The sequence below is a fragment of the Alexandromys fortis genome, unplaced genomic scaffold, assembly GCF_014885135.2.
Source record: "Alexandromys fortis isolate MF-2015 unplaced genomic scaffold, M_Fortis_MF-2015_v1.1 scaffold_223, whole genome shotgun sequence".
Lineage (NCBI taxonomy): Eukaryota > Metazoa > Chordata > Mammalia > Rodentia > Cricetidae > Alexandromys > Alexandromys fortis.
In genome coordinates, this window is record NW_026068095.1 from 1,277,845 (window position 1) to 1,303,228 (window position 25,384).

The following is a 25,384-nucleotide window of genomic DNA, read 5'->3' on the forward strand; positions in this document are numbered from 1 at the left end:
TAACACTGAACCAAAAGTATAATAGGAATGGACTGCACTGTATTGTATTCTTGGAGACCAGAGCTCTGATAATAGAAACTCATCATTAATTTCTAGCAGTTTTATACTTGTGTATATCTTTTGAAATAATTTAGATAAATGTCTCCCCTATACTCCTATAATATATACTTCTATAACATAGGGAGGATAAACTTTCTTTTGATAGTGTCTACCAATAGAATTTTTAATGTTTGATCAGATAAACAAAATTATTGTTAACTTTGAACTTTTACATTTTAAGAAAAAAAGATTTCGGGTCCTCTGAGAGTTTTAAAGGCAGTACCTTAGACACTTCATTTAGGATCTGAGTTTGAAAGGCAGAATGTTATTTGTTGTTAAGAGGACTGAATGTTTGGTAATATAGGTAGGATTATGGATCACATAGGAGGTACTACAATGGTTAAAAATAGTTATTAAATTAGGCTTTTGTTTGTTTTGTTTTTGTTTTTAAATAATCCAGAGCATAATAAAATCAACATTAAGCTGATAGGACAGAGAACCTATGCTTTCCAGAGGGATTATTGTAGTTATTTAGAAGGCAAAGCAAACCTTTTAGATCTGTTAATCTCATTAACTTAAGAATATTTATTAATTTTAACAGAGAATGCCAAAATTTATTTTTATAAAGATTCCAATATAAACTTATTGGAGCCTAGCTAATTTTTACTTGAACAACATTTTTTTCTCATGAATAAATTAAAAACTTTTATAGTCATTTAGATTTTGTTATTACGTCGTATATTTCATTTCATAACAATGATCATTTGACTTTAGCACAAAACTGATGTCTTTTCCCTTCACAAAAACATAACCCTTTGTGTCTTGCATACAAAGTTGTTCCTGTGTGTCATTTTGAATAGTCTCATTTACATATAAAATTATAGTTCATGTAATTGCAGTAACTGATGTTTTAAGAGAAAGCTACTTGGTAGATAATTGTGAAACTTGGACATCAGCTTTTCATAGTAGACGAATAGAATTATGAATACACCTCTTTCACCTTATAGCTTGAATGTTTTTTGACAGCACAACTCTCTCTGTCTCTCTGTCTCTGTCTCTCTCTGTCTCTCTCTCTCTTATAACTTTTTTTAGTGGTGTTGGGATTCAAACTTGGGGCCTTACACATGCCCACTGAGCTGTATCCTGGCCCAGTACAGCGTTTCAGTGTGGCAAATTGAGTGTGGTAGCACAGTCCTTTAATCCCAGCCCCTGGGAGGCAGAGGCAGGTAGATTTCTAAGTTCCAGGCCAGACTGGTCTACAGAGTTCTAGGACATCCAGAGTGACACGGAAAAACCTGTCTCAAACAGACAAACAAGCAAACACACCCAACCCCCCCTTACATATTTAGCTTTTCTGGTATAAAAGTAAGAGGCAAGAAACTACATAATTAAAAAATATGTTCAGTATTATAGTTTACTTAAAATAACCTTAGGCAGGTAATAAACATCCGTGAACTAATGTAGCACAACTCTGAAGTTTAATAGTACTAAAGATTTTGGACGCTATCTTTACGTTGGGTTAGTGTATGATGCATGCGTGCATATGTGAGCACATGCAGTGTGCACATTTGGAGGCCAGATGTCAAAACGTTGTTTTTTGAGACAGGGTTTTGCACCGAACTTGGAGCTCATTGATTTAGCCATGCTGCATTGCTAGAGTTCCAGGGATCCACCTGCTTCTGCCTCCAGCACTGGGATTAGGTTGTACTGCAGTTCCCCTGTGTTTGTATGGGCTCTGGAGATGGGCACTCAGGTCTCATGCTTGTGCAGCAAGCTCTTCACCACCTGACCTTTTTCCTGGCCTACATTGGTTTGTTAAATATATAATTTTTGTTAGAGTTTGTCAGATTAATGACTCCTTTCAACTAAATGCAAATGCAGGTATAATGTTTGTTGATTTGGTCAACTAAACTTTAAAAGTTTAGCAAAATATATCTAAAGAAAATAAAGATTTATGCTAGTATATATATGATGAGTAGCTTAGAAGACATAGAATACATTAATTACTACTTGCAATGTTTTATTTTTCATCTCTTTCATGCTGGAAATTGAACCCAGAACCTTGTGGATATTGATGGGTATTGTGCTGAACCACATACTTGTGTAAATTTTAGTAAACCAACAATATTTAATTCGTCTCTCGTCAGATGACCCAAATTCACTTTAACTTCCCCCTTTTGAGACTATCTGTGTAATCTAGATTTCCTTAGATTTGATTTAGAATCTAGGCTGGCCTAGAAATTTTCCTGTTTTAGCTTCCTGAGTGCTGGGATTACAGGTGTGAACCACCATGACTGGCCTTAACTTGGCTTTTTAAAACATTTGGGTTAGTTTCTATAAAAAATACTTTTGAAAGGCACATTTTGGATATTTCAGTTTCTAGCTCAATTGCTGACTTCTGCATGAATCCCTGGGGGAGGATGGGCAGCCTCAGGTTTATGCAGGCCTATGGTGTTTGGGAGTTTGGAGATGAGGGGGAAGAATCTGTTAACATTGAGCTTGAGGAGCTTGGGGTATTGAAGGAAGGTACATGAAAGGATTTCAAGGAGGTTGAATGCAGAAGTAAGGAAGAGTGTGTTGGGGGGGGAAGGGTGAGGGAGGCCATGCACCTAGGTGAGCCAGTAGGAGAAGATTGCAGGTTTTTAAGAACATTGAAGTTCTTCTCAATTATCTTTAGTAGAATTTTGCCATTTGTGAGGCATTGAGCTGGTTTGGTGTCTTGAGAGTACAGCATGTGGTCAGAGAAGAGGGAAGGCATCTGTTAAAGTTCCTTGTGAGGGTTTAAAGGGTCTAGGAAAGGGTGCTCCTTTGTGAAGAGCCAAGGAAATACCTTTGTGTTACCCCCTGTAGGAGGAAAGGGAAAATGGAAGAAAGACCCTAGAATACTTCTGTTAGTGTCAGAGACTACTTCAGTGCCCATAGGCAGAGGAACTGATTTCTTTGAAGATCTGAAGCAATTCCTTACGCTACTCCAGCAGGTAAGAGGTCTGGAAAGAACTAGTTTAAGAGGTTTTGCTCAGGGTGCTGTCTCGGTTGTCAGGGTTAAGGGCATTTGTTGCTTTTGTAGAGGACCTCGTTTCAATTCCCAGAAACCACACAACAGCTCATGTCCATCTGTGACACCAGTTCCAAGGGTCTGATGCCCTCTTCTGACCTCCTTGGGCACCAGGCACACACATGGCATACAGTCTTGCATACAGACAGACACATTTTAAAAAAAGTTGATCTCAGGAACACAGCCTAGCCACATCTCTAAACAGGAGAGACATTCAAATTATTCTCAGAGCACTGACTTGGGCTGGGGTTGTCACACACCCATAGATGAAGTTTTCTTCCCTTACAGGTGATGTCACCATCCAGATATTGAATGGAAGTAAATTCTAGGCAGGCCTAAGTAGAAAAAAGCCTAACAAAAGGTCATGTTTTGATAGTAGGACCTTTAGGAATCTCACAAATATACGGAAAGGCTCTTTAACAGGTAATGGTGACAGTGCTCTAGGGTTTTTGCTGGGGAGGTGTCTAGGGTAGTTGGGGTTAGCAGGTGTCAGAACTAGGTCAGTTTAGCAAATAACTTTTGGTGTGGTCTGCTGACTTCTGAATGATGATTAAGAGAGGATTTTCAGGAGCTAGGCTGTGGTTGGTGGTAAACCCTTACCTAGAATCTGGAATGTATAATGCTTTCGTTCTGTCCTCAAAATTGCAGAAAGAGAGAGAGAGAGAGAAGAAAGAAAAGGGTACAGAAGGGGAGGGGAGAGGAATCACATCTGTTGAAGCTGAGGGTGCTTAAGCCAAAGTTTAAGGGATGATAGAAGCCTGACTACATTTAAAGCCATTCCAATGGGTAGCTTCATGGATGTTTATGACTCTTGGTTGGAACTTAAAGTTTTTTAGTAGATATGTTTGTTTTTCTGGGCTGCGGATGTCTTCTAATGGCTTTTCACATGCTAGATAAGCACTCTACCCTAGAGCCTATCTACCTTGCATGGTAGATTTCTCCCTCCCATTCTTTCCCCTCCCTTCCATTCCCTTCCCCTTCCTTTCCCTTCCTTCCTTCCTTCCTTCCTTCCTTCCTTCCTTCCTTCCTTCCTTCCTTCCTTCCTTATTTATTTATCTATCCATCCATTTATTTATTTTGTGTGTGCACATGTGAAATTCAGAGGAAACGGGAGGAATTGGTTTTCTTCTGCCACTATGGGGATTCTGGGGATTGAACTCAAGTCATCAGGCTTGTTGGCAGGCATCTTTACCTGGTGAGCTAGCTTTCCAGTCTCTAAATGAAGTTTAGATTAGCTTTGAAAGGTGGAAGATTGCTTTTTGTTTTTGTTTTTGGCAAGACTGGGGTCTAGCCAGGACTTTGTGCATGCCATTTAAGTGCTCTGTCACTGAAATATATTCCTAGTCCTGGAAAATTGCCTTTAAATATTAGTAAACATATCTACCATATTACTGTGTGCAGTGAACTTAGCTAGGCACCAGGAATAAAGTACTTATAAGGCATATAGCTCTTATTTCCAAGGAGCTGAGATCCTAGTTGAGGTAGAAAATATACCTCAAAAAAGGTTAGTGTGGAGCTGGTGGGATTACTCACTGAGTAAAGGCACTTGTCCCCAAGCACGAGGACCTGCGTTTCATTTCCAGAACTTATGCAGTAGGAAGAACTGACTTCTGAAACTTGTCATATAGCATTAAAGTAGTGGTATGTGCATGCACACACAGACACCACACACTCAAAAATAAAATAATAACAAAAAAGCTGGGTGTACTAGTATGTATCTATATTCCAGCCCCCTCTCCCACAAATGACCATGTTTAAACAAGCAAACAAAAGCTAATACTAAGTGATTAAAGACTGTGGGCTCTACAGTGTGGACATTCAAGGAGGAAAGATGTAGATAAGATTTGAATCTAGCCTTGAAGGATTTAGATTTGCTCACTGGGAGAGAGGCATGAAGGAGTGGGAAAGTGGGTATACTGGTGATGTGATGTGCTCCCAGTCTGTATGTTAAACTCTGTTTTTATGTGCAGAAGTGGTAAAAAATGAATTTGGAGTTCAGAGAGGAAGTTGAATAGTGGAAAACTGAGCTGTTGAGTCTTCATGTCTTATGCAAAGGGAATGAGAAAGCTTTTGAGTTGGGTGAAGCACAACCATATATTCCAATGTCGAGATCATTCACTGTTAGAGTAGTGTAGATGTGAGCTCATGAAGCCTAGGGCAACAGAGTGGTTCTAGAAATGAGGGGGCACATTTACAGAAATGGTAAAAAAAAGAGTTAATTACATGGTAATTGGCAGGGGAAAAAGGAGGCACGCTCTTAGTAAGGTTAGGAGACCTGGGCTGGGGAGATGTCTCTATGTAAAAGTGCCTCTGTGCCAGTGTGAGCACCTGAGTGTGCATCTCATGCACCTGTAAAGCCAGGTGTGCTGTGACCCCAGCACTGGGGCCAGCCAGTCTGGGCTTAACGAGAGATCCTGTCTCAGAAAGACTTCTGATGTCCACATTTGGTGTCCACATGTCTGCATGCCTGGGCTTGCACAGCCATCCCACACTTGCACACACTGACCTATACCATCCCCACCCCACAAAGAGTTGTAGCATCTTTGAAGAGTTTTATGTAGGGAAAAGTAATGAGTTTTAAGTCAATGATAGGAAGATTGCAGCCCCCTCCCCCACCCAAGAAAGGCCTGGGGAACAGAAGATGATAAGTTAGGTTGAAGAGGATGGCTTAGAAAGTTGTGTAGAGTTTCGTGATGATCAGGAGAATCTGGGAAGTTGTTTCATTCTCTTATTTGGGGACTAGAGGTCTCGGAATACTATGTCTGAGAAGTAGGAGAATTGAAACAGACAGAATAATAGGTAGTATGGTTTGGAGAGAACTTTCTACTGGTAGGACTATAGCAATTGCTGTAGAGAAGTAAAGAATAAGAACCAAGAAAAGGTTGTTAGTTAGGTTTTATTTAAGCCTTGAAGATTGCAGGTTTAGTTGAGTAGTGTGTATGAGGTTGGTTAAAGACGTTAACAGAGTGGATGGTGGTGTGAGGTGTAGTTAGGAGAGAGAAGTATTTTCTTGATAGTAAGCAAGGTTAGTGTTGGATACCTGAGCTTGCCACGAGCCTTTGAAGAGGTGGAGCAGCTGATGGAGCTAAGTTGCAGAAAGAGTGAACCTGAAATGTTGCTTGATCCCACAAAGGGAGGACATTCTCCACCTTCTTCTGAGAACAGGGGAAATAGGTGTGTAGCCCTAGCTGGCCTACAGATGCTTATGCAGATCAGGCTGGCCTTAAACTTTCAGAGATCCACCTACTTCCTGTGCTGGGATTGATGGTGTGTGTGTCACACCAGGGCCCAGATAACTTTTTGAGAAGTATAAGTAAGATGTTGAAGATGTGACCCCTGCTTATATCCTATAACCCAGGGAGAATTTTGACTGTTTGAGACCATTCTGGCTTACAGAGCAAGACCTTGTTTCCATCAAAGCGGGGGTGGGGGGGGGGATGTCTGGCCTTTAACCCTTCTTCCTGAGACACTGTGTTTACAAGTTGATTTGAAAATGAAATTAAGTGGACCTTGAGAGCTTGTTTGGAGATCCTAGCAGGGGAGTGCAGCTACTCCTGTACCTTTGACTGAAGACTGGTCCTCCTTTATTTTGTGAATAAAAGTATTTTGTGCACTCTTTGACCGAGTGCACAGTTTTGGGAGGGATGCACATGGAAGCAGTGAGCAAGGAAGGCAACACTCGCCTAGCCAGCCAGATCAGCCAAACCCACCCTGAAGATCAGTGGGGTAACAGATGCCCTCACATCCATTGGAGGAGTAATGTGTGGGAATCTGTAGTGCAGAGGAGGTTCAGGAAGGAGTTTGGTAGGGATTTGATGAAGGAGAACAGATTCTTGAGCTCCTGCAAGTGTTTGCTAAAGAAATGTGACTGCTGTTTGAATTCTGCTTGAATTCTGTTTGAATGAAGTCAGGTAAACATTGTGGAGTGAGCACACGGTGTGTGTTGTGCATGCTGACAGGAAACGAGTGTGTGGAGTCTGTTGCATTTAGTAGATATAAATGGCATTAGTTTTGCCTACTACTCAGCAGATACGGGTGGCGATGTTGTAGACCCTATTCATGCATCAGAAGGGTAACTGTACAGTGGACTTTTTGTTAATGTTAAGGTTAGTGTACAGTCCTTAGAAACCTGCAATCACAGGTAGAGCTGTTAACAGGTTAATGTCCAGTCCCCAGAATGCTCAACCATAACTAGCGCTACAGAATTAAAGCTATTGGCTTCTGGTCTCCTCCAACTCCAGTGACACCCGTAAAACCCATGAGACTTTAAATTACCCGAAAAGTTCTTTAGATTTTTGTAGAGAAAACTGTTCAGTGGAAATATTAAAATTTGACAAGTCTCTTGTTACTTAATGCCATAAACAAGTTTAGTGTATATTTCTTTCATGAATGATAGAGCCATAAAGAAGGTATCTGTTAACTATTACATTGTTTTTACTCTTGAATTGGAAGGGTTAAGTGTCCTGGGAAATTTTTCTTTTTTAGTTTTCTGCAGCCTTTGGCATTGAACCCTTCACTAATAGGAATGTTTTTTCTGATGTTTCTGTTTGGCTTATACTATAAAAAGCTGAATATAAAACTATTCAATAGTGACTATTGGGACTGGTTCATTAGTGTGATGTGTGCAAGTCTGCCATGAGTTCAGGGAATCTAAAGTCTGTAGTAGTTACACACAGTAAGAAGAAAGGACTTGGTTTATTTCTCAAGTGAAGTGGTTGCCCACAGGTGTTTGACGGAGAACCCTGTGTTTCAGTATGGTTGGATCAGAAATTCATGTTATCTAACAGATGAATAGAACACTTGTTTGACCAGTGCAGTTCTAAACATGGGCTTAACCATTATATTTTTTGTAGTTTTATGATCCACTTATTTTTTCAAATTAGAGTAATATTTGTAATTTATAAAAGGGGGGTTACTTTTAGGGGTGGATAGTCAAGCTCACTTGATATTCTTGCACATGGACCCTGGTTCTGATTACTAATATTCACAGCCATCTATAAGTCCAGTTCCAGGGGATATGACAGCCTTTTCTGGCCTCTGTGGACACCAGGCATGCATGTGGTGAACAGATGTGTAGGCAGAGAGTGCGCGCACGGACGTGCGCGCGCGCGCGCACACACACACACAGAGAAGCTTATTTTCAGATCATATAAATCTCTTTCTACTTACTGAAAACAAAACACTCATAAAATAAGAATAAATAATTTTTTTATTTTTGTTTTTTTCGAGACGGGGTTTCTCTAACAATTCTGGCTGTCCTGGAACTCAGCTTTGTAGACCAAGCTGGCTTTGAATTCACATAAATACACCTGCCTCTGCTTTCTGAGTGCTGGTGTGAACCACCATTGCCTGGCCAATAAATACTTTTGAAAAGAAAATTGTTAGTGTCGATAGTTTTTGGGTTGGGCTTTGAACAGTTTTAGACCTTATGTAACTATGAAAGAATATCATGGATTATTGGATTATATTATCATTCTTGTTGCCTTGTTTGTGGCCTTTGTTCTAGCTTCTAGATCATCACTTTCTTTTGCTGACACTACCCATATTTTTTCATTAAGTTTAAATGAACTAATGTTTATAAAGTGAAAAATTAGTATCGTATTAGCTGTATTTTATGTGCTCTGTGATCATATATGGCTGATGGGTACTCATTGTGTAGTGATGACTTCCCATTAATACAGGAAGCTCTGTAGGACAGTGGCACTCAGTTTTTAATTGCTGCTTGATACTAGGAAAGTAAATCAGAAACTTGGGATATATATTTAATAAAAACCCCAGAATTTATACTATTACGGTCCTAGCAACTCAACTTTATCAAAGTTAAATGTTATTTCTCTATGATAGGGTTTATGTTTAATTGTGATATTAGATCTAGTTAGAGATTATTAATATTGAACTGCATAAAAAGTTATAGTATTAGGTTCTGCTAGGCTGCTTATTTAAGTTGTATTAAGATACTACTATTGTGTGTCAATAGATGTTGTTTTTTTAAAGCATAAAATGTGGGAAGGTCTGATATGTACATACAGCTGTGAAGCTGTCTTCATAATCGAAATAAGTTTCCTTATACCCATGTGGGAAATGTGGAGACAGCTTCTTTTAGCTCATAGTGACCTAAAAATCCCTATGTAGTCAAGGAAAACTGAGCTCTGATTTTTCTGTCTCTTCATTCCTAGTGCTGGGACTGCAAATATGTACTACTCCTTCTTATTCTAGTAATATATCACTGTTAGTTGTTGATTACATTTGGGGTGATTCTAATTTATGATATTACAAACAAATTTATTTGAGCATTTATTTGTAAGTGTTTATATTGATATGTATTTATTTTTTCTTAGTAAATACTTAAGTGTGTAGTAGCTGGATCATATGGCCATTTGTACATCTAGCTATTAATAAACTGTCAGCTGGGACTGAGGCAGTAGTTCATGGTGAAGTGCTTGCATGGCATACTGGAGCACCCTGGGTTTGATCACCAGCTCTGTAACCGGACAGCTAACCGAACACTTGCCAACTTTTTCCTACTAGTAGAGCATGAGTGTTCCAGTCACTCTTTTTTAGTATGTATAAGTTTTTAAATTGTGTCTGACAGACTCAATAAGAAAGTTCTACCTGGGTGGAACTTATTTCCATTCTCATTATGTTCTTTTTTAAAGTGCTAGAAAAACATTTTAAATGTGAAAAGATTTTAGCCAGTTCACTATTGATTTACTTCCCATTTAAAGAAAAGTATGTTTTATTTATGTGTGTGGATGTGTGACTGTGTGAGTTTATGTGTACCACATGTGTAGTGTCTATAGACCCAGAAGGCATGGAATCCCTGGAGCTGGAGTTACAGGTGGTTGTGGAACATTTGATGTGGGTGCTGGGAACGAAACCCAGGTCCTTTGCAAGAACAGCAGGCCTTCTTACCTGCTGAACCACTCTCTAGCCTCTTTATTTCCCACTTTAATTTTGATAGTATTTGGTCACAGATGCTGATTTGAAACCCAATTTATAAGATTTGATATGTTTTCTTCTTTCTTGCTTATGTATTTTTCTTTTTGTTTCAGCGGCCCCTTTGTTGCTTTATGCAAACAGACGGGACTTGAGATTGGTTGATGCTACAAATGGCAAAGAGAATGCAACGATTGTAGTTGGAGGCTTGGAGGATGCAGCTGCGGTGGACTTTGTGTTTGGTCATGGCTTGATATACTGGAGTGATGTCAGTGAAGAAGCCATTAAGCGAACAGAATTTAACAAAACTGAGAGTGTACAGAATGTTGTCGTTTCTGGATTATTGTCCCCGGATGGGCTAGCATGTGATTGGCTTGGAGAAAAATTGTACTGGACAGATTCTGAAACTAATCGTATTGAAGTTTCTAATTTAGATGGATCTTTACGAAAAGTTTTATTTTGGCAAGAGTTGGATCAACCCAGAGCTATTGCCTTAGACCCATCAAACGGGTAAGTGTCTTGTGTAATGTACAGAAGGCTCCAGTTTCTTTGTCTAGTCTTCTCCATTGGTAAACACTTCTCACTGCTAAAGGGTGGGGGAGCAGGAGAAATGGGACTCCTGGTTTTGTTTTCAAGTAGACTTGACTATGGAAAGTTTTTTTTTTTTTTTTTTTTTTTTTTGGTTTTTCGAGACAGGATTTCTCTGTGGTTTTGGAGCCTGTCCTGGAACTAGCTCTGTAGACCAGGCTGGTCTCTAACTCACAGAGATCCGCCTGCCTCTACCTCCTGAGTGCTGGGATTAAAGGCGTGCGCCACCACCGCCCCGCTAAGTTGGGTTTATTCTTAAATGACAATGTTTATCCACAGTTGGTGGGGGTGCAAATTAATAGAACCTTTGTGGAAATCAGTTTGGAGATCCCTCAAAAAATTAAAAATAGAATTACTGTGTAACCTCATGATTTCATTCCTGGGCACATGTCCAGAGAACTGTATACCCTAACATAGAGATATTTGCATGTCCATGGTTATTGCTGCTTTATTCACTACAGCAAAGTATTGGAATCAACCTCGTTGTCAGTCAACAGATGAATGGATAATATTATGGACACTGTTCAGCTCTAAAGAAAAGTAAAATTTAAAATTTCCAGGAGAAGATATAGTGGGGAGGGCCTTGGACCTTCCCCAAAGCAATGTGCCTTACCCTCTATGAGGATTGGAAGGGGTGGGGTGGGAGGGTATGTGGATGGAATGGGAGGAGGGGAGGGAGTGGGAACTTGGATTGGTATGTATAATGAAAAAAGATAGTTTGTTTCCTTTCTTTTAATATATTTTAATATATATATATACATACATACAACACAAACACACACAAAAATTTCCAGAATTGGCCCTGCCCATTGCTCATCACTGTAGGGGGTGAACTAGCCAGGGCAGTTCTGGAGAGCCCACTATCGTGGCAAAGACGGGGGAGCTGGCAGGCCAACAAACGCTGAAAGTACCCAGGCCCAGAACCAGAATTATATATTGTCCAACCCCAATATCCAGCCCATCTGTGACCTGCTGGAACATGGGGGTAGGGAGTTGGGTGAGGGTAGGGTCAGCCCTGTAGACCCAGGACTATAGGGTCTCCATGACACAGGGCAGCAACCTGTTGTCTAGGAAGAGTCCCAGTGAGGGCTCCTTGTCGATGGTGCAGCAGAGACCACGGGCCTCGAACCAGAACAATGATTCTTTTTGATAAACACCTACATGTAAATTTATGTGCATAAAGGGGTTTACTGAGCAACTCACTGTTACACTGTGGCTTCCATGATGAGATTTTTCCTATTTTGTCTGTTCATCCTTCTTTTCTTCCTTCTCTTAAATCTTATTTTGTTTATTTTGGTGTGGAGAGGAAGATGGGTGGAACCGGGAGGAATGATGTGAATGACACAAAGAATAATAAAAAAAAATTTCAGGAAAATGGATGGACTTAGAATGTAAGATATTCAATGAGGGCTCATAATTTCAGAAAGAAAAAAACCTAGATGTTTTCTAACATATGGGGAATCTACTCAAACACACACACACACACACACACACACACACACACACACACACACACGAAGATACAGTATAACAGTAGGAAAGGGTAAATATTAGGGGATTAGGGAAGACTGAGTGTACGTAATGGACATGAGATATGAAAAAGGATGTAAAGCTAATTGTTTTTCTAGTTCTAACGCGGTTGTGGATTTTTTTTGTTTTTAATGGTGAATAAATCCATTAAGTGAATGTGTAAAATCTAATGTGAAGCTTATGGCTTCAGAATTGATATTAAAACTGTACAGAAGTTCACTGAGATGTATAGACTTTGAGCCTGCTTGGTTTTGGTGTGTGAGTTTTATTTGCATTTTTTTTATAATAAAGCTTATAAAATTAAGAAATACAAAAAACAACAATATAGTTTTGTTTCTTACAAAAGATATAGAGCAGTCATGTTTATAGTTCTTGTGGATTTTCTTTTAAGGCATTAAGGGACAAGGAAGACAGTATCTAATCACTTAAAATGAGATTTCAAAAAATATTCTTGATCATAGATTATCATATAACCAATTGTTTTGCAATAATATCTTTTATATTAAGCTGTGAAATACTGCTTAATGTATCTGTGCTGAATAGAAAGAATAAATAATAACGTATTTCTACTTAGCTAAACATGCATTTCATGTACTTGCAGTGATGGTGTTACTTCCGTTTTTTCCCCCTGTGCTAGACAAACCCAAGGCCTCACTGAGGCAAGGCAACTGCTCTCTTCTTGAGCTACTACATCCCTGGAGTTGCAAAGGGTTATTTTTTAAAGAGAAACACAGCTCAAAACTGAAAATCCCATTTCACAGAACATGAGCTCTGGGTCTGCACTGCTCTTCACGCACCATCTCAGTCCTGCTGAACACTGTTGTACATTTTATTCCGTGTGTTGCTGTGGCTGAGTGTAGGTACCTATGTGAACATAAATCTGAAATGAATGGACTAAGATTTTGTTAAAATCCCAAGATAACGTCTGAATACTTTGAGTATTTTAATATGTTTCTTTGATTTTTTTAAAAAAAATGATATTAGAATGCTTTAGATATCTTTGTAGATAGGAATAAATTAATTTTTTTATAATAAAGTAGAACTTGGAGTAATCAGATAAAAGTTTGTATGGATTTTGTTTTTTGATATCAGGCCTGATTTGCAGGCATAGAATAAAGGTAGTTCCATGTTGTAAACAAATGGAAAGTTTATTTAACTGTAAAAGTAAAATTTTAGGTTTGACTGTTCTCCATATATATATGTATATATATTTATATTATATATAAAATATATATGATCTATAATTAAGGTATCATGAGTCTGGGGTTGCTCAGAGATTCGCCATGACCACAAATAAGTTTTAATAAGAGACTTTCTATTTAGGTACAGCACCCAAACCTGGCACCATGTTTACATACCTGAGAGTGCTTCCAAGATGCAGCCCCTTACCATATCAGTCCAGGGCTTATAAAGGCAAAACCCTAGAAGTTAGAATTTTGGGTCTTGTGATTGTCTTTTTGATCAGAGTAAGCAAATTTGATTACAAAAGCAAAAATATCAGTCTTAGGACCTTTTGTTTTGTAAGAACAGCAAATTTTACAAGGTCAGTCAACTTAAGAACAATCTTCAACATCCAGGAAAATAGGGAACTGGATTGGCAGGGTATTCAGTATCTGGGGAAAAAAGGGAAGTAGGATGATAGGGCACAGCCTGTATGAGCTAGGGTTTGCATGCTAGAGGCACTTTCTTTTTCTTTTTGGTCTCAAACGTAATAATGCTAACCATCACAAAGGAGCAACTGTGGAAGTGAGATGGCCCTTTAAAATGCACACATTAGGGTGTGCAAAGGTGGAAGGGAGGTCTGCGTTCAGGAGGTCAGTTCACCCAGCTACATGGATCAAGCTGGTGGGCAGGCTTGGTGCAAGTGCCATTAAGTGACACCATTACTCTAAGCTGGCTCCCTGGCTCTTAATGAAGCATCAGGAAGTGTGGATGTAGGAAAGGGTTGGGAATCAGAAGAGGGATTCTTAGAAGCTGTGCATGGTAAGCTGTTCAGTTAGAGACTTTGAGCATAATCCTGAGGGGTGGAGCTGGTGTTTCGCTAACAGAGTTACTTAAGTCTGAGGGGTGGGATGTGTTTGTGACATTCCTGCTTTTGAAGATCACATAAGATTAGCTGCTTCTATTGATCTTTAGGAAGAAGACTGGTAAAAAGCAACAGTTCTCCTCCCCTCATGTCCTCGTCCCATCTCCCCCTTCTCCCTCCGTCAGGTCTTCTCAGAGTTTCAGAGAGTGCAGCTCAGGCTGGGGTGGCATTTGTCATCCTGCTTCAGCCTTCTGAGAGCTGGGGTTAGACATTCCTGTTCCCCCATTTCTTCCTTTTTTTTCTTGACAAGCTCATTCCCAGTACAGGGGTGGTAACAGAGATTCACGGTTGAGTGTTAGTGTGTTTAGCTCTCTCCATTTGCTGCTTCCTTTGGGAAAAAGGGAGTATAATTTAAGGATCTATCTATCTACTGTCCACTTAAGGACAGAAACTTGGGAGAGATAACTTTTTCTTCCCATACATAACACACATTATATGTTATTATACGTTATTATGTGTGTTATGTTGCAAGTATTTGAACATGAAAAGGGTAATAGTAAAGGAACTAGAAGGGTCAGTGAGAGCTCTTATTGGGTTGATTACTCTAATCCATTTTTTTTTTTCTGAGACGGAGTTTCTTTGTTGATGTGGGAAGGTCATTTGTCAATCTGTTGTTTCATTGGTTAATCAATAAAGAAAACTGCTTTGCCTGATAGGACAGAAAATTAGGCGAAATAAACAGAATAGAGTGCTGGGAAGAAGGGAAGTGAGGCAGACGTCATGCCTCTCCTCTCCAGGTCAGACACAATGAAGCTCCAGCCCAAGATGAATGTACGTTAGAATCTTCCTGGTAAGCCACCACCTTGTGGTGCTACACAGATTATTAGATATGGGTTAGTCAAGATGTGAGAGTTAGCCAAGAAGAGGCTAGATAAAATGGCCCAAGCAGCGTTTAAATGAATACAATTTGTGTGTTGTTATTTTTGGGTGTAAAGCTAGCCAGGCAGCCGGGAGCCGGGCAGCGGGAACGCAGCCCACAGCTCCTCACTACAACTTTGTAGCTTTGGAATCTGTCCTGGAACTAGTTCTTATGGACCAGGCTGGCCTCAAACTCACAGAGGCCTGCCTCTGCCTCTCCAGTGCTGGGATTAAAGGTGTGCACCACCACTGCCTACCTAATTCATGGTGTTAGAGCTTAAATACTATAATTCTGGTATCACCCTTGTTCATGTTTACATGGGGTTGTAATTGTGTGGTAGTACACTATGCATACACACAAACACACATGCTCAGCTCTTAAACGATTACGAGCTAATGATTTAGTGAGTGGAAATTATTATTTTCATTTCATTCCTTAAAACAAATGAGCTTTTCTCCTGCCATAATAGGCTTGCTATATTACTAAAAAGTACACTAGAGGTTTTGTTATCTTGCCTTTTCTGCATTAAATGTGAGCATTTGCCAATGACTCAACTTATACATCATTGTAAGAATCAATAATAATGTACTTTGAAGGTAGAGATAGTTGTCATTTAGCTTCTAAATGTAATTTGGTGAAAATATACACATTCTTTTCCTTCAGCCCAAACACCTAGTGAAATTTTTTCATTATTTCTGATGTTTGTGGTTAATGGGGTGGGGGGTAAGTTTACCTTTTCCTCTCCAACAGTTCTAAAAAAAAAAAAATCCCTTTACTTTTTGGGAAATTACTTTGACTCACATGGCTATTTAAAATGTAATTTATGGCTGATGGGATGGCTTATTGGTTAAAGGTACTTGTCACCAAACCTGATAACCTGAGTTTGAGTTCTAGGAGTCACATGGTACAAGGAGAACCAACTTCCACAAGCTGTCTTCTGACCCCACATATTTATGCACTCTTTTACATGTACACACAATAGCAGTAAATATAATTAACATGCAATTGAGGCCAAATACAATTTAGCCAAATAGCATATATTTGATAATTAATATGATAGGGAAAATATTTACAAATTATAGTTTAAACTTATGAATTAAAAATATATCATGGGGCTGGAGAGATGGCTCAGAGTTTAAGAGTATTGACTACTCTTGCAGAGGTTGTGAGTTCAATTCCCAGTTCACGTGGTGGCTCACTACCATCTGTAATGAGATCTGGCTCCCTCTTCTGGCATGATAGCAGAACATGGTATACACTATAAACAAACAACAAAAGAGCCCCCCTGAAATACCCCCCAGAACAGGTTTTAAAAAACCTTTTAGTATCTTTCTTGATCTTAGATATGTGTCATGGGTTGTGCTTTTAGTGCAAAAGCAGTCACAAGTTGAGTTTACTCCTTGTCAAACAGAAGAGTTGATTTCTAGATTTATATTCTGGGGAAATATAAAGTTTACTTTTCAGATAAAGTGCATGAAAATGGTTCTGAGGAAAAAAAGTAGACTTTTTCAGAGTCCAGAATCCTGGGTTTCGAGATTCTGCGCTCTCTGACATCACCATGTAAAAGAAAGGCAGTTGAATGACTGGTATTGTGGACACTGGGAACCAGTGCAGACATCTGTGTGCTTTGGGATGTATGCAGTTCTTTGTATTACCAGTTCACTTAGCCTAGACTGAAGGAAGATTTTTCTAAATTGGGCCTCTATTAGTCTGCCCCCCCCCCCATTAATACTGACTGGTAGTGTAGAATTCAATCCAAGGAGTAAGAAAATATGTGTCTTATGAAAATGTTTCACAAAGCAATATTGTCTTTTATCTTGGGTAGAGGACATTCCTGTACCACCCCTGTTCAGTTCCTCATTCTCATTCCCACTTTGCTATACTGACCTTCATGATGCTGAGAGCCTTTGCTGAGAATTACTATGGTCAAGTCCCATAGTAATTCTAAGATCTTTTTTTTCCTTGATTTCAAATCACTAAATATTACTTGCAAGTAAAATGTTAGTGATTCAGCTTGAATCTATCCCGTGTGTGGAGAGCAAACTTGTGACCCCAATGGCACAGATTTTAAAGATATATTTTTAATATTCACTGTTAATATTTATATATTAATAACACTAAACGGTAACTTAAAATGCCTACATAAGCACTCAGGAGGTGGAGGTAGGAGGAACAGGAATTAGAGGAACGCCTGGGCAACATAGCAAGTTTAAGGCCAAACCTGAGCTACATTTAGAAAGGCATATTATATCTTAAAAGGTCTGAGGGGCAGGGACAGAAAATAAGAGTGAATTAATGTATATACCTGATAGGTATACTATACTTAGAATTGTGGGGTTCTGCCCCTTTTTAAAACCTAAATGATTTTTCATTTATTTATGTATTTTAAAATTTATATTTCATACCTGTGCATATCATACTTGTGTTATATCTTCCCCACTGTGCTTGCTTTCCTCTGTCTCCCTGTCTCTCAAGCTCGCCCCACTTTCCTACACTGTTTTCCTCCTTAAGCTCACAGTGTAGCTCAGGCTTGAGAGCCGCAGAGTAGTTGAGAAGGCTCTGGGCTATCAATGCCAAGTTTAGAACTGTTCCTACAGAACAGATCTTTTAAACAATGATCCAACTGTTCTTACTGTATATCTTACACTGGGCCTTGCTTTTTCAGAGCTGTTTTGACTTTAAACCTATTCAAGTCCCCTTCCTTACAGTTTCACTCGATATAAAATCTAAAGTACTTTAAAATGTAAAAGGAATTTTTTTATGTACAAAATGGAAAATGTAGCCAAGGGGTTTGTATTTATGGCTTCTGTTTTCTATTTTTTAATTAAATTATTATTTATTTGGAAGTGAGTTAACATTTTTATTAGAATATATGTAAAATAAGGGGTTATTATGATATCCTTATACATGCATAACATTTTGAAATTCTTCTTATTGCCTGTAAAACAACCCTTCCTTCCCCCCACTGCAACATAAACACACACACTGTAATCATCTACAAATTAAAAGTAGTATATTAGAAAAATTGTTAGTCTAGTCAGGAAATACTATTATAGGTTGTGAGTGCTCAGCTCCTGGGATATGAATCCAGGCCCTTGGGGGATAGTGTGTGAGTATGTTTAGATGTTCTCAAATATTAAAATAGAGCATTTTCCCCTTGAAAATATCATACCCCTCATCCAGTTTTTCCTTCTATAAAGTCCATAATTTTACCTTAAGTTAATGAATTTTAATTGTCTTTTTGTTTGTTGCCCTAGCTATGTAGCTCTGGCAGGCCTAGAACTCACTGTGAAGGCCAGTCTGGCCTCCAGCTCAGAGTTCTACTTGCCTCTGCCTCCCAAGTGAATTGTCTAATTTTTTTTTCTTTCCTTTTTTCGCCCACATATTTTAAGCTTACTTTTTTTTTTTTTTTTTGCTGTTCTCCAACTTTATTTGAGATTCAGTAGGTTAGTTCTCATCCACATTGACTGTCTGTAGATTTTTGAATGTGGTAACAGGCACGTAAGTTACCAACGTGTAGAGTTTGTTTGGTGAGTCCTCATCCTCATTACGTTTTCTGGACAAACGTACCCGGATACGATATGGAACATTCCTTATTCCTTTGGCCCAGACGGCTTTATTGAGCCTGGTATCAATCCGCACATCTGGAGTCCCCATCTCCTTCATGGCAAATTTCCGGATTTCTTTGAGTGCCCTAGGAGCACGCTTCTTAAAGCCCACGCCATGGATGCGCTTGTGAATGTTGATGGTGTATTCTCGGGTCACCACCTCGTTGATGGCAGAACGGCCCTTCTTCTTCTCGCCACCCTTCTTTGCGGGAGCCATTCTGCCGGGCCCAAGCTGGAAAGGTTAAGCTTACTTTTATTAAGGGAATATTGAAAGGAAACATTTGTGAAACTAAATAACTAATATAGCGTAATATTTTTTGGAAATTTGTTTTTTAGTAAAAGCTTTCTTTGTAGTATGACCTTTTTGTTTTTTGTTTGCTTTTTTTGCTGCCAGTTTGTCAAATTGAAACTGGGGCTCCTGGAGTGCTAGGTAGGCACTCTACTCCGAGCTGCATTCCCATCCCATAGCTTATGCTTTAAATTTGCATTCCTAGTACAAAGAAGGACATCTTCTGGTGGTACAGAATAAGACATTTAATTCGGTTTGTTTGAGACAGGGTCTCATTCTGTGGTCCAGACTATCTTCAGCTTCATGGTCCTGCTGGGAATACAGGGACTCATACTGTAGCACACGTTGTTCTCCTAACTGTGACCATCCTTCTGCCTCAACCGCCTAAGTCCAAGCATTGTTATGCCTAGTTCTGTATTTAATTTTGGAGTTGGAAATTCCTATACTATATATGATAAATTCAAACCCTAAACCTACACAGTATTTGGTAAGTTTTTCATTTACCACATTTTCAGTGGGTTAAGCTGAAACAGAACTTCTTTGCTTTCTCTGCTGGTGGACAAATTATTTTTTTTTCATTTGTTCCTAGAGTGCTCTGTGCAGAAATCCTAACACAGGCTTGTTTGTATTCTAAGGCTTGTCTTCTTGTTATGTTTGCACTAACGTAGAAGCCCTGTAGATTCTGAGACCAGAGACCCTCTGGGGTTGGTGTTCACCCAGTCTTGCAAGTTCTTCCTTTTCATTCTGTCCTGTTGTCTCTGCAGATCACTCTTTCTTGATGCCCTAGCTCTTTGCTGACAGAAGTGTTTATATATTTTATTTTGTGTATCTGTACAAACCAAGTAAAAAGTTGCAGTTTTAGGTGTTTTGTAAAAGGGAGTTTTCCTGGTTAACTAGTTACCAAATTTCTAGGACTAGAAATTCTGACTATATTTTGTGTATTGGAAGGCAGCTATGCTCACCACTATACCACCAACTCACCGTTTGCATATTGCCTGCTAAGGTACTTGGACTTGATGCATTCTTATGAACAGTAAAAATATATAAAGCTTGAGTGTGTAGTTTGAGTTCTGACAAATGGAAGATGGATGTGCCAGCAGTATCATTATAACAGATTACTCTCTATATTTTTTTTTACTAATATGTATGTTCATGGCTTTTATAGGTATGGTTAGATAAGTAACTTAAGGGTCATGAAGTGAATTGTAACTTAGTATAGATCTGGTTCACTTGTTTTTTATAGCACAATTTTGATGTTACCTTTTTGTGTAATTACATCTTGCAAAGGGCAACTATTGTCGCATCAGTTTAGTTTTATTGCAACCAAAAATTTCTGAATATTTTTATTTTGGAAAGTTGGATTCAGATCAAATGTATATACCAAAGTAAGGATTTTAGCGTGTGTCTAATTTGTCAGTTTGACATATTTTTACTTTCTTGGTATAACAGCTTTTGATGTCTTAAAAACTCAATATGAGCCAGGCAGTGGTGGCACATGCCTTTAATCCCAGCACTTGGGAGACAGAGACAGGTGCATCTCCGTGAGTTCAAGGCCAGCCTGGTCTACAGAGCAAGTTCTAGGACAGCCAGGGCTACACAGAGAAACCCTGTCTTGAAAACCCAAAAACCTAAACAAAACTCAGTTTGTATTTACTTTAATCCCCTCTCAGTTGAAATGAAGTCTCTCTTCTGTCCTTTACTCCATTTAAATTTTTTTCCAGAAAGCATTACGAATGAATATCAGGCCAGACACAGCAATGAAATTATTTTCATGTGGACACTAATCAACAGCTTATAACAACCTGGTATTGGTTTTTGTGATTATTGGTGGATAGCAGATGTGCATACTGTTTGACAGTAGGACTGTAACCACACACCCTTAATTTTTTAATATCAAATATGTTTACACTTTTAATTCAAAGCTAGAGTAGAAGCCATTGAGGCCAAAATAAATTAGGAGACAAATAGGTTACATAACTGCTGATGGAAAGAGATTTTTCCTGTACAAGACTGTGACCAGACTTCTAAGAAGCCTGGGAGATGATTTATAAAACCTACTGAGTGTTTCCCTAATCTTCCTTTTGAATGAGTTGGTAAAAATTACAGAGCATATTCTTTATTAATACTTTATTAGTACTTCTAGATAGCCATAGTCCCCAAAAAGGCTCACTGCAATAAAAGACGAACCAAGCCTACTCCTTAGTCCATTCCCACCAATTAGTTTCACTTCTGAGTTCGAAATAAGATAAGTGGCAGCCGAGGTAAGTTTTAGATGGCTGGGTGAGGGCGACATTTGATCTTGAGACTGTTTCTGTTCTCCCAAGAGTTTCTTCTGCACACTCAGGTCTTGTAGCCCTCAATGCTTTCCAACCCAGAAGCCCATCTCTAGATGGGCTCACATTCCTCACACTGCCTGTTTCCTTGTTTTCTAAGGAACAAAAAAGAAAAAAAGAACAGGAAAAAAGATTTACCCCTAAAAAAAAAAATTATTATTATGAGTGCTATGCTTGCATCTATTTATGTGCACCATGTGGGTCTCTGGTGCCAGCGGAATTCATAAGGGGGCTTCTGATTTCCTGGAACTTAAGTTTGTGAGCCACTATGTGGGTGTTGGGAATGGAACTTAGTTCTTCTGCAAGAGCAGTAAGTGAGCTTACCATTTAGTTTATTTAGGAAGATTATACCATTTACACATTATTTGATTAATCTCAAAGCCTTTACTTTGGTATTAAAACACATTGAACAGAATTAAGATTGGAATAGAAAAATATATTATCAGTAATTTGAGTATTTCATTTAAGACAGTGGTTCTCAACCAGTGGGTTGTGACTCATAACAGTAACAAAATGACAGTTATAAAGTAGCAATGAAAATTTTATGGTTGGGGGTCATCACAACACGAGGAACTACATTAAAGGTCTCAGCATTAGGAAGGCTGAGAACTGTTGATTTAAGAAACACTGTAGAATTTGTCAGACTTCAGGGACAAGGGCTGAGGGGTTGGGGGAAGTGGAAGATCCTAGGCTCAGGTATTTTGTATTATTTATATTGCTGAATGCTTTTTAGCATGCAAGAGATTTGTGCTGATGAAAACCTCATAATCACATAATTAATATTTTGTGGTATTTATTTATAGTATTGTTAAAGCTCCTTTTTTTCATTATTCTTAGAAAAGTATTCTAGAATGTCTACATAGTTAGCATATGTGCCTGCTTTTTAATTAAACACTTGTTTTCACAAGCTGTTCTGAGAGGCACTGATAAAAAGGCTTGTGATGTGAAAATTCAAGTTCCCCCCACCTTGGCAAAGTGTGGGCTTGCTGGAAATAAACACTTCTGAAGAAAATCTTGAGTGTTTTATCATTGTTTTACTTTGCTGTTGGCATGTGAGAGCACCAAGGTTGTCTGGGAGGATGATTGTAAATACTTTATTTTGGTGTTGAACTCTATGTAATTTTGGGTTCATAAAGTAGTGTCACATATAGAGATTTAATTAGTGTTTTTCTGAATTGTTGACGAGCAAATTGCCAATTGCTTTATAGGTATCTGGAAATATTCCTTAGTGTTTTTTAGAGTTTCATATAAATTTTTTTCAAATAATATACCTACTGTACGGTTTCTGATCATTGTGAGCAAAGATATCACTTTGGTTTTTTCCTGACCCCTGGAGCTCATGTAACAGTTTTTTACTCAGGTGAAGTGTGAGAGTTTCCTGAACCTGCTGGCTCAAGGACCACACTTGAGTAAGAAGGGTTAGCGAGGGATAGCAGATGTTTTCTATCAAGGCGCAAATAGTAAATAATGTACGGTTTGGCAGGCCACATACGGTTCTTGTTATAATGCCTTTTCTTTTTTCTTTCTGGAGTTTGTTTTTCAACTCTTAAAATATGTAAGGATCATGTTAGCTTATAGAGCCATACAAAAACACGGTGTGGTCAGATTGCTGGTAATCACTTGTCTCTGAGAAAGGTGTATGCATTTAGTCGTTCCCAGAAACAAAAATTCTGAAAGAGTTCTCTTGACTTTTCAGCATTTTAGATGATCATGTGACTCGTGTGACTTTTTTGACCTAACTTATTGATAAGGTGAATCACTATTGCTGCTTTGAATGCTATTTTGTTTTCTGCAGATTTAAAAAAGTTTAATGGAGTCATAATTTATATACAGTAAAATTCACCCTTTAGTTGCAATATTATAAACAGCTGCATACAATTACATTCTGTCAAAGGTAGAGCCACACATTAAAGGTGTAAGCAGATTTTAATCAGTAATATATTGCAGTGGGAAAAAGATTAGCATGAACTGGACTTGTACAAGGATGTTCATCCTACAAAGAAACTAAGGGAGGAAGAGGAGACAAAGGGAAGAGGTATAGTTTGGGAAACCTTGCCTTTATTTGTAAGCATATTATATATTAAACTACAGGGTGGAGAGGTGGGTCCGTAGTTGAGAACCTCTGCTGCTCATGCAGAGAATCAGAACTCCTTTTTCAGCATCCATGTTGGGTGACTCACTTACCTGTAACTCCAGTTCCAAGGGATCTGTTATCTTCTGGACTCCTTGAACACTTGTGCCACCTGCACGTAGACTCAGACACATAAATAAAAACAAACCTTAAAAGAACTCTACAAGTGGTTACTAGAACTAATAAGTGATTTGAGAAAGACCCCAGGTTGTAAGAGTATGCACCTGCTGCACAAATCTGCTTACCAGATTTTGACCCCTGGAGCTCATGTAAGGCTGAAGAGAGAAGCAGCTCACAAAGCTGTCCTATGACCTACTCTGTGCACTTGTGCTGTGGCACATGTGCAGCCATCCCTCATGTATGCACACATACAGTAGCAAGGAACAATTGGAAATTAAAATGTTAAACTGCATAACTTACAATAAAACATGGAATGCTTAAGTGTAAAAGTAACTATGAAACCTGCAGCTCTCTGCTGGAAACTGCAGAGGAGGAACTTAAGACTTCAAAGACCTAAATAAACTAAGAAATAAACTGTAATGGTGGATTGGAAGATGCAGTATTTGATATGCTAATTCACCCATGCTGAGTAACACTTTCAGTCATAAGCAGACACTCAGCATAATTTAATTTAGAAATTGGTAAGCTATTCTAATACTGATTAAGAAAATCAGAGATTTGGTTGCCAATACTACTTGTTAGAAACAAAGAATAGTTTCATTGTTGCACAAAGGAACACAGGAGAAAGGCAAAAGTAGCTCAGCAAGGCAATTTTTACAAAAAGGAATTCCAAAACAGACTAGCTCTTGCCTTCTAGGAGAGAAAGTTCAGTTGGTTTTTGTTCTTACTTAGTTGGTGACTGTGCCCCCCCCCCCTTGCCTGAGGAAATCGCCTCACAGATGATGGAGTATAATGATAGGTCATTAGGGGTTAGTTTAATACTGTGTCCATTTAGCTGGATAATAATTGTAGATTTTCTTCTAGGGTCTATGATCTGTCTAGCCACAGCTTCTTGGGCTGATCATGGTACTAGGTGTGGATTTCATTTTGTGGAGTGGACTGTAAAACCTAGTAGAAAGTGGTCGGTTACTCCCATAACTTGTGTGTCACTGTGCACCAGTCATCACGTCTTGTTAGGCACAAGTTGTTATTGTGGCTTACGGGATTTATGCCTGGGTAAAGAGGGATGCTTTGTTTCTCCTCTGGGAGCATTTGTAGTACCTTCCTACACTAGGAAAGCTAGCCAGTAGGGGTGATGTTTCCAGGTGAGTACCAGCTTGGTTTCTTCATGTTCTATCATTCAAGTATGTAGTGTCTTAAGCAATAGGGTTGTATCATCAAGTTCTGGAGGGTAGCCAGGAACTGGCAATAGCCTATAACGTTTGGAGGTCTTCAGGGACTTCACTGGCCAATAATTCCAGAAGTAATTAATTCCTGGAACTGGGTCTTTTCTGTGTTAGCCTTTTTTGTTTGTTCGTTTTGTTTTTCGAGATAGGGTTTCTCTTTATCTTTGGAGCCTGTTCTGGAACTAGCTCTTGTAGACCAGGCTGTTCTTGAACTCATAGAGATCAGCCTACCTCTGTCTCCCGAGTACTGGGATTAAAGACGGGCCCTACCACTGCCTGGCCCATTTTTACTTTTCTAAGTGTATGTATAGATATATGTTAAGAACTTCTACAGTAATAGATTTCCATATAACTTTTAGAAGAAAAGTTTTTAGTGTTATTTATCCTTCCCATTTTCCCTCTTCTTCCCTCCTCTCCCTCACCACTTATCCTTTCTTGATCATATGTCCCCTTTAAAATTTTACTTATTTATTTTTATGTATATGAATGCTTTGCCTTGGTGTCAGATCCCTGGGATTGACTTAGAGATGGTTGTGAGCTGCTATGTCAGTGCTAAGAATTGAACCCTGGTCCTCTGCAAAGCA

At 38.9% G+C, this 25,384-nt stretch overlaps 2 protein-coding genes across 2 annotated transcripts in view; one reads left to right on the plus strand and one right to left on the minus strand.

Annotated features, from left to right (window-relative positions):
• The window catches only part of Lrp6 (LDL receptor related protein 6), a 117,632-nt gene that overhangs the window by 11,751 nt on the left and 80,497 nt on the right, over nucleotides 1-25,384 (plus strand). Inside the window, exon 2 of the mRNA XM_050123234.1 lies at nucleotides 10,147-10,540. Coding sequence (XP_049979191.1) covers nucleotides 10,147-10,540 — 394 coding nt within the window. The remainder of the gene's footprint in view (nucleotides 1-10,146; nucleotides 10,541-25,384) is intronic.
• LOC126489165 (60S ribosomal protein L31) lies at nucleotides 18,539-18,958 on the minus strand. Its single transcript, XM_050123229.1, has one exon. It carries the CDS (start codon nucleotides 18,916-18,918, stop codon nucleotides 18,541-18,543), a length of 378 nt encoding a protein of 125 aa, XP_049979186.1. The 5' UTR covers nucleotides 18,919-18,958; the 3' UTR covers nucleotides 18,539-18,540.

Excerpts from the sequence above, each read along its gene's own strand:
- LOC126489165 (XM_050123229.1), bottom strand. The coding sequence starts at position 18,918 with ATGGCTCCCGCAAAGAAGGGTGGCGAGAAGAAGAAGGGCCGTTCTGCC.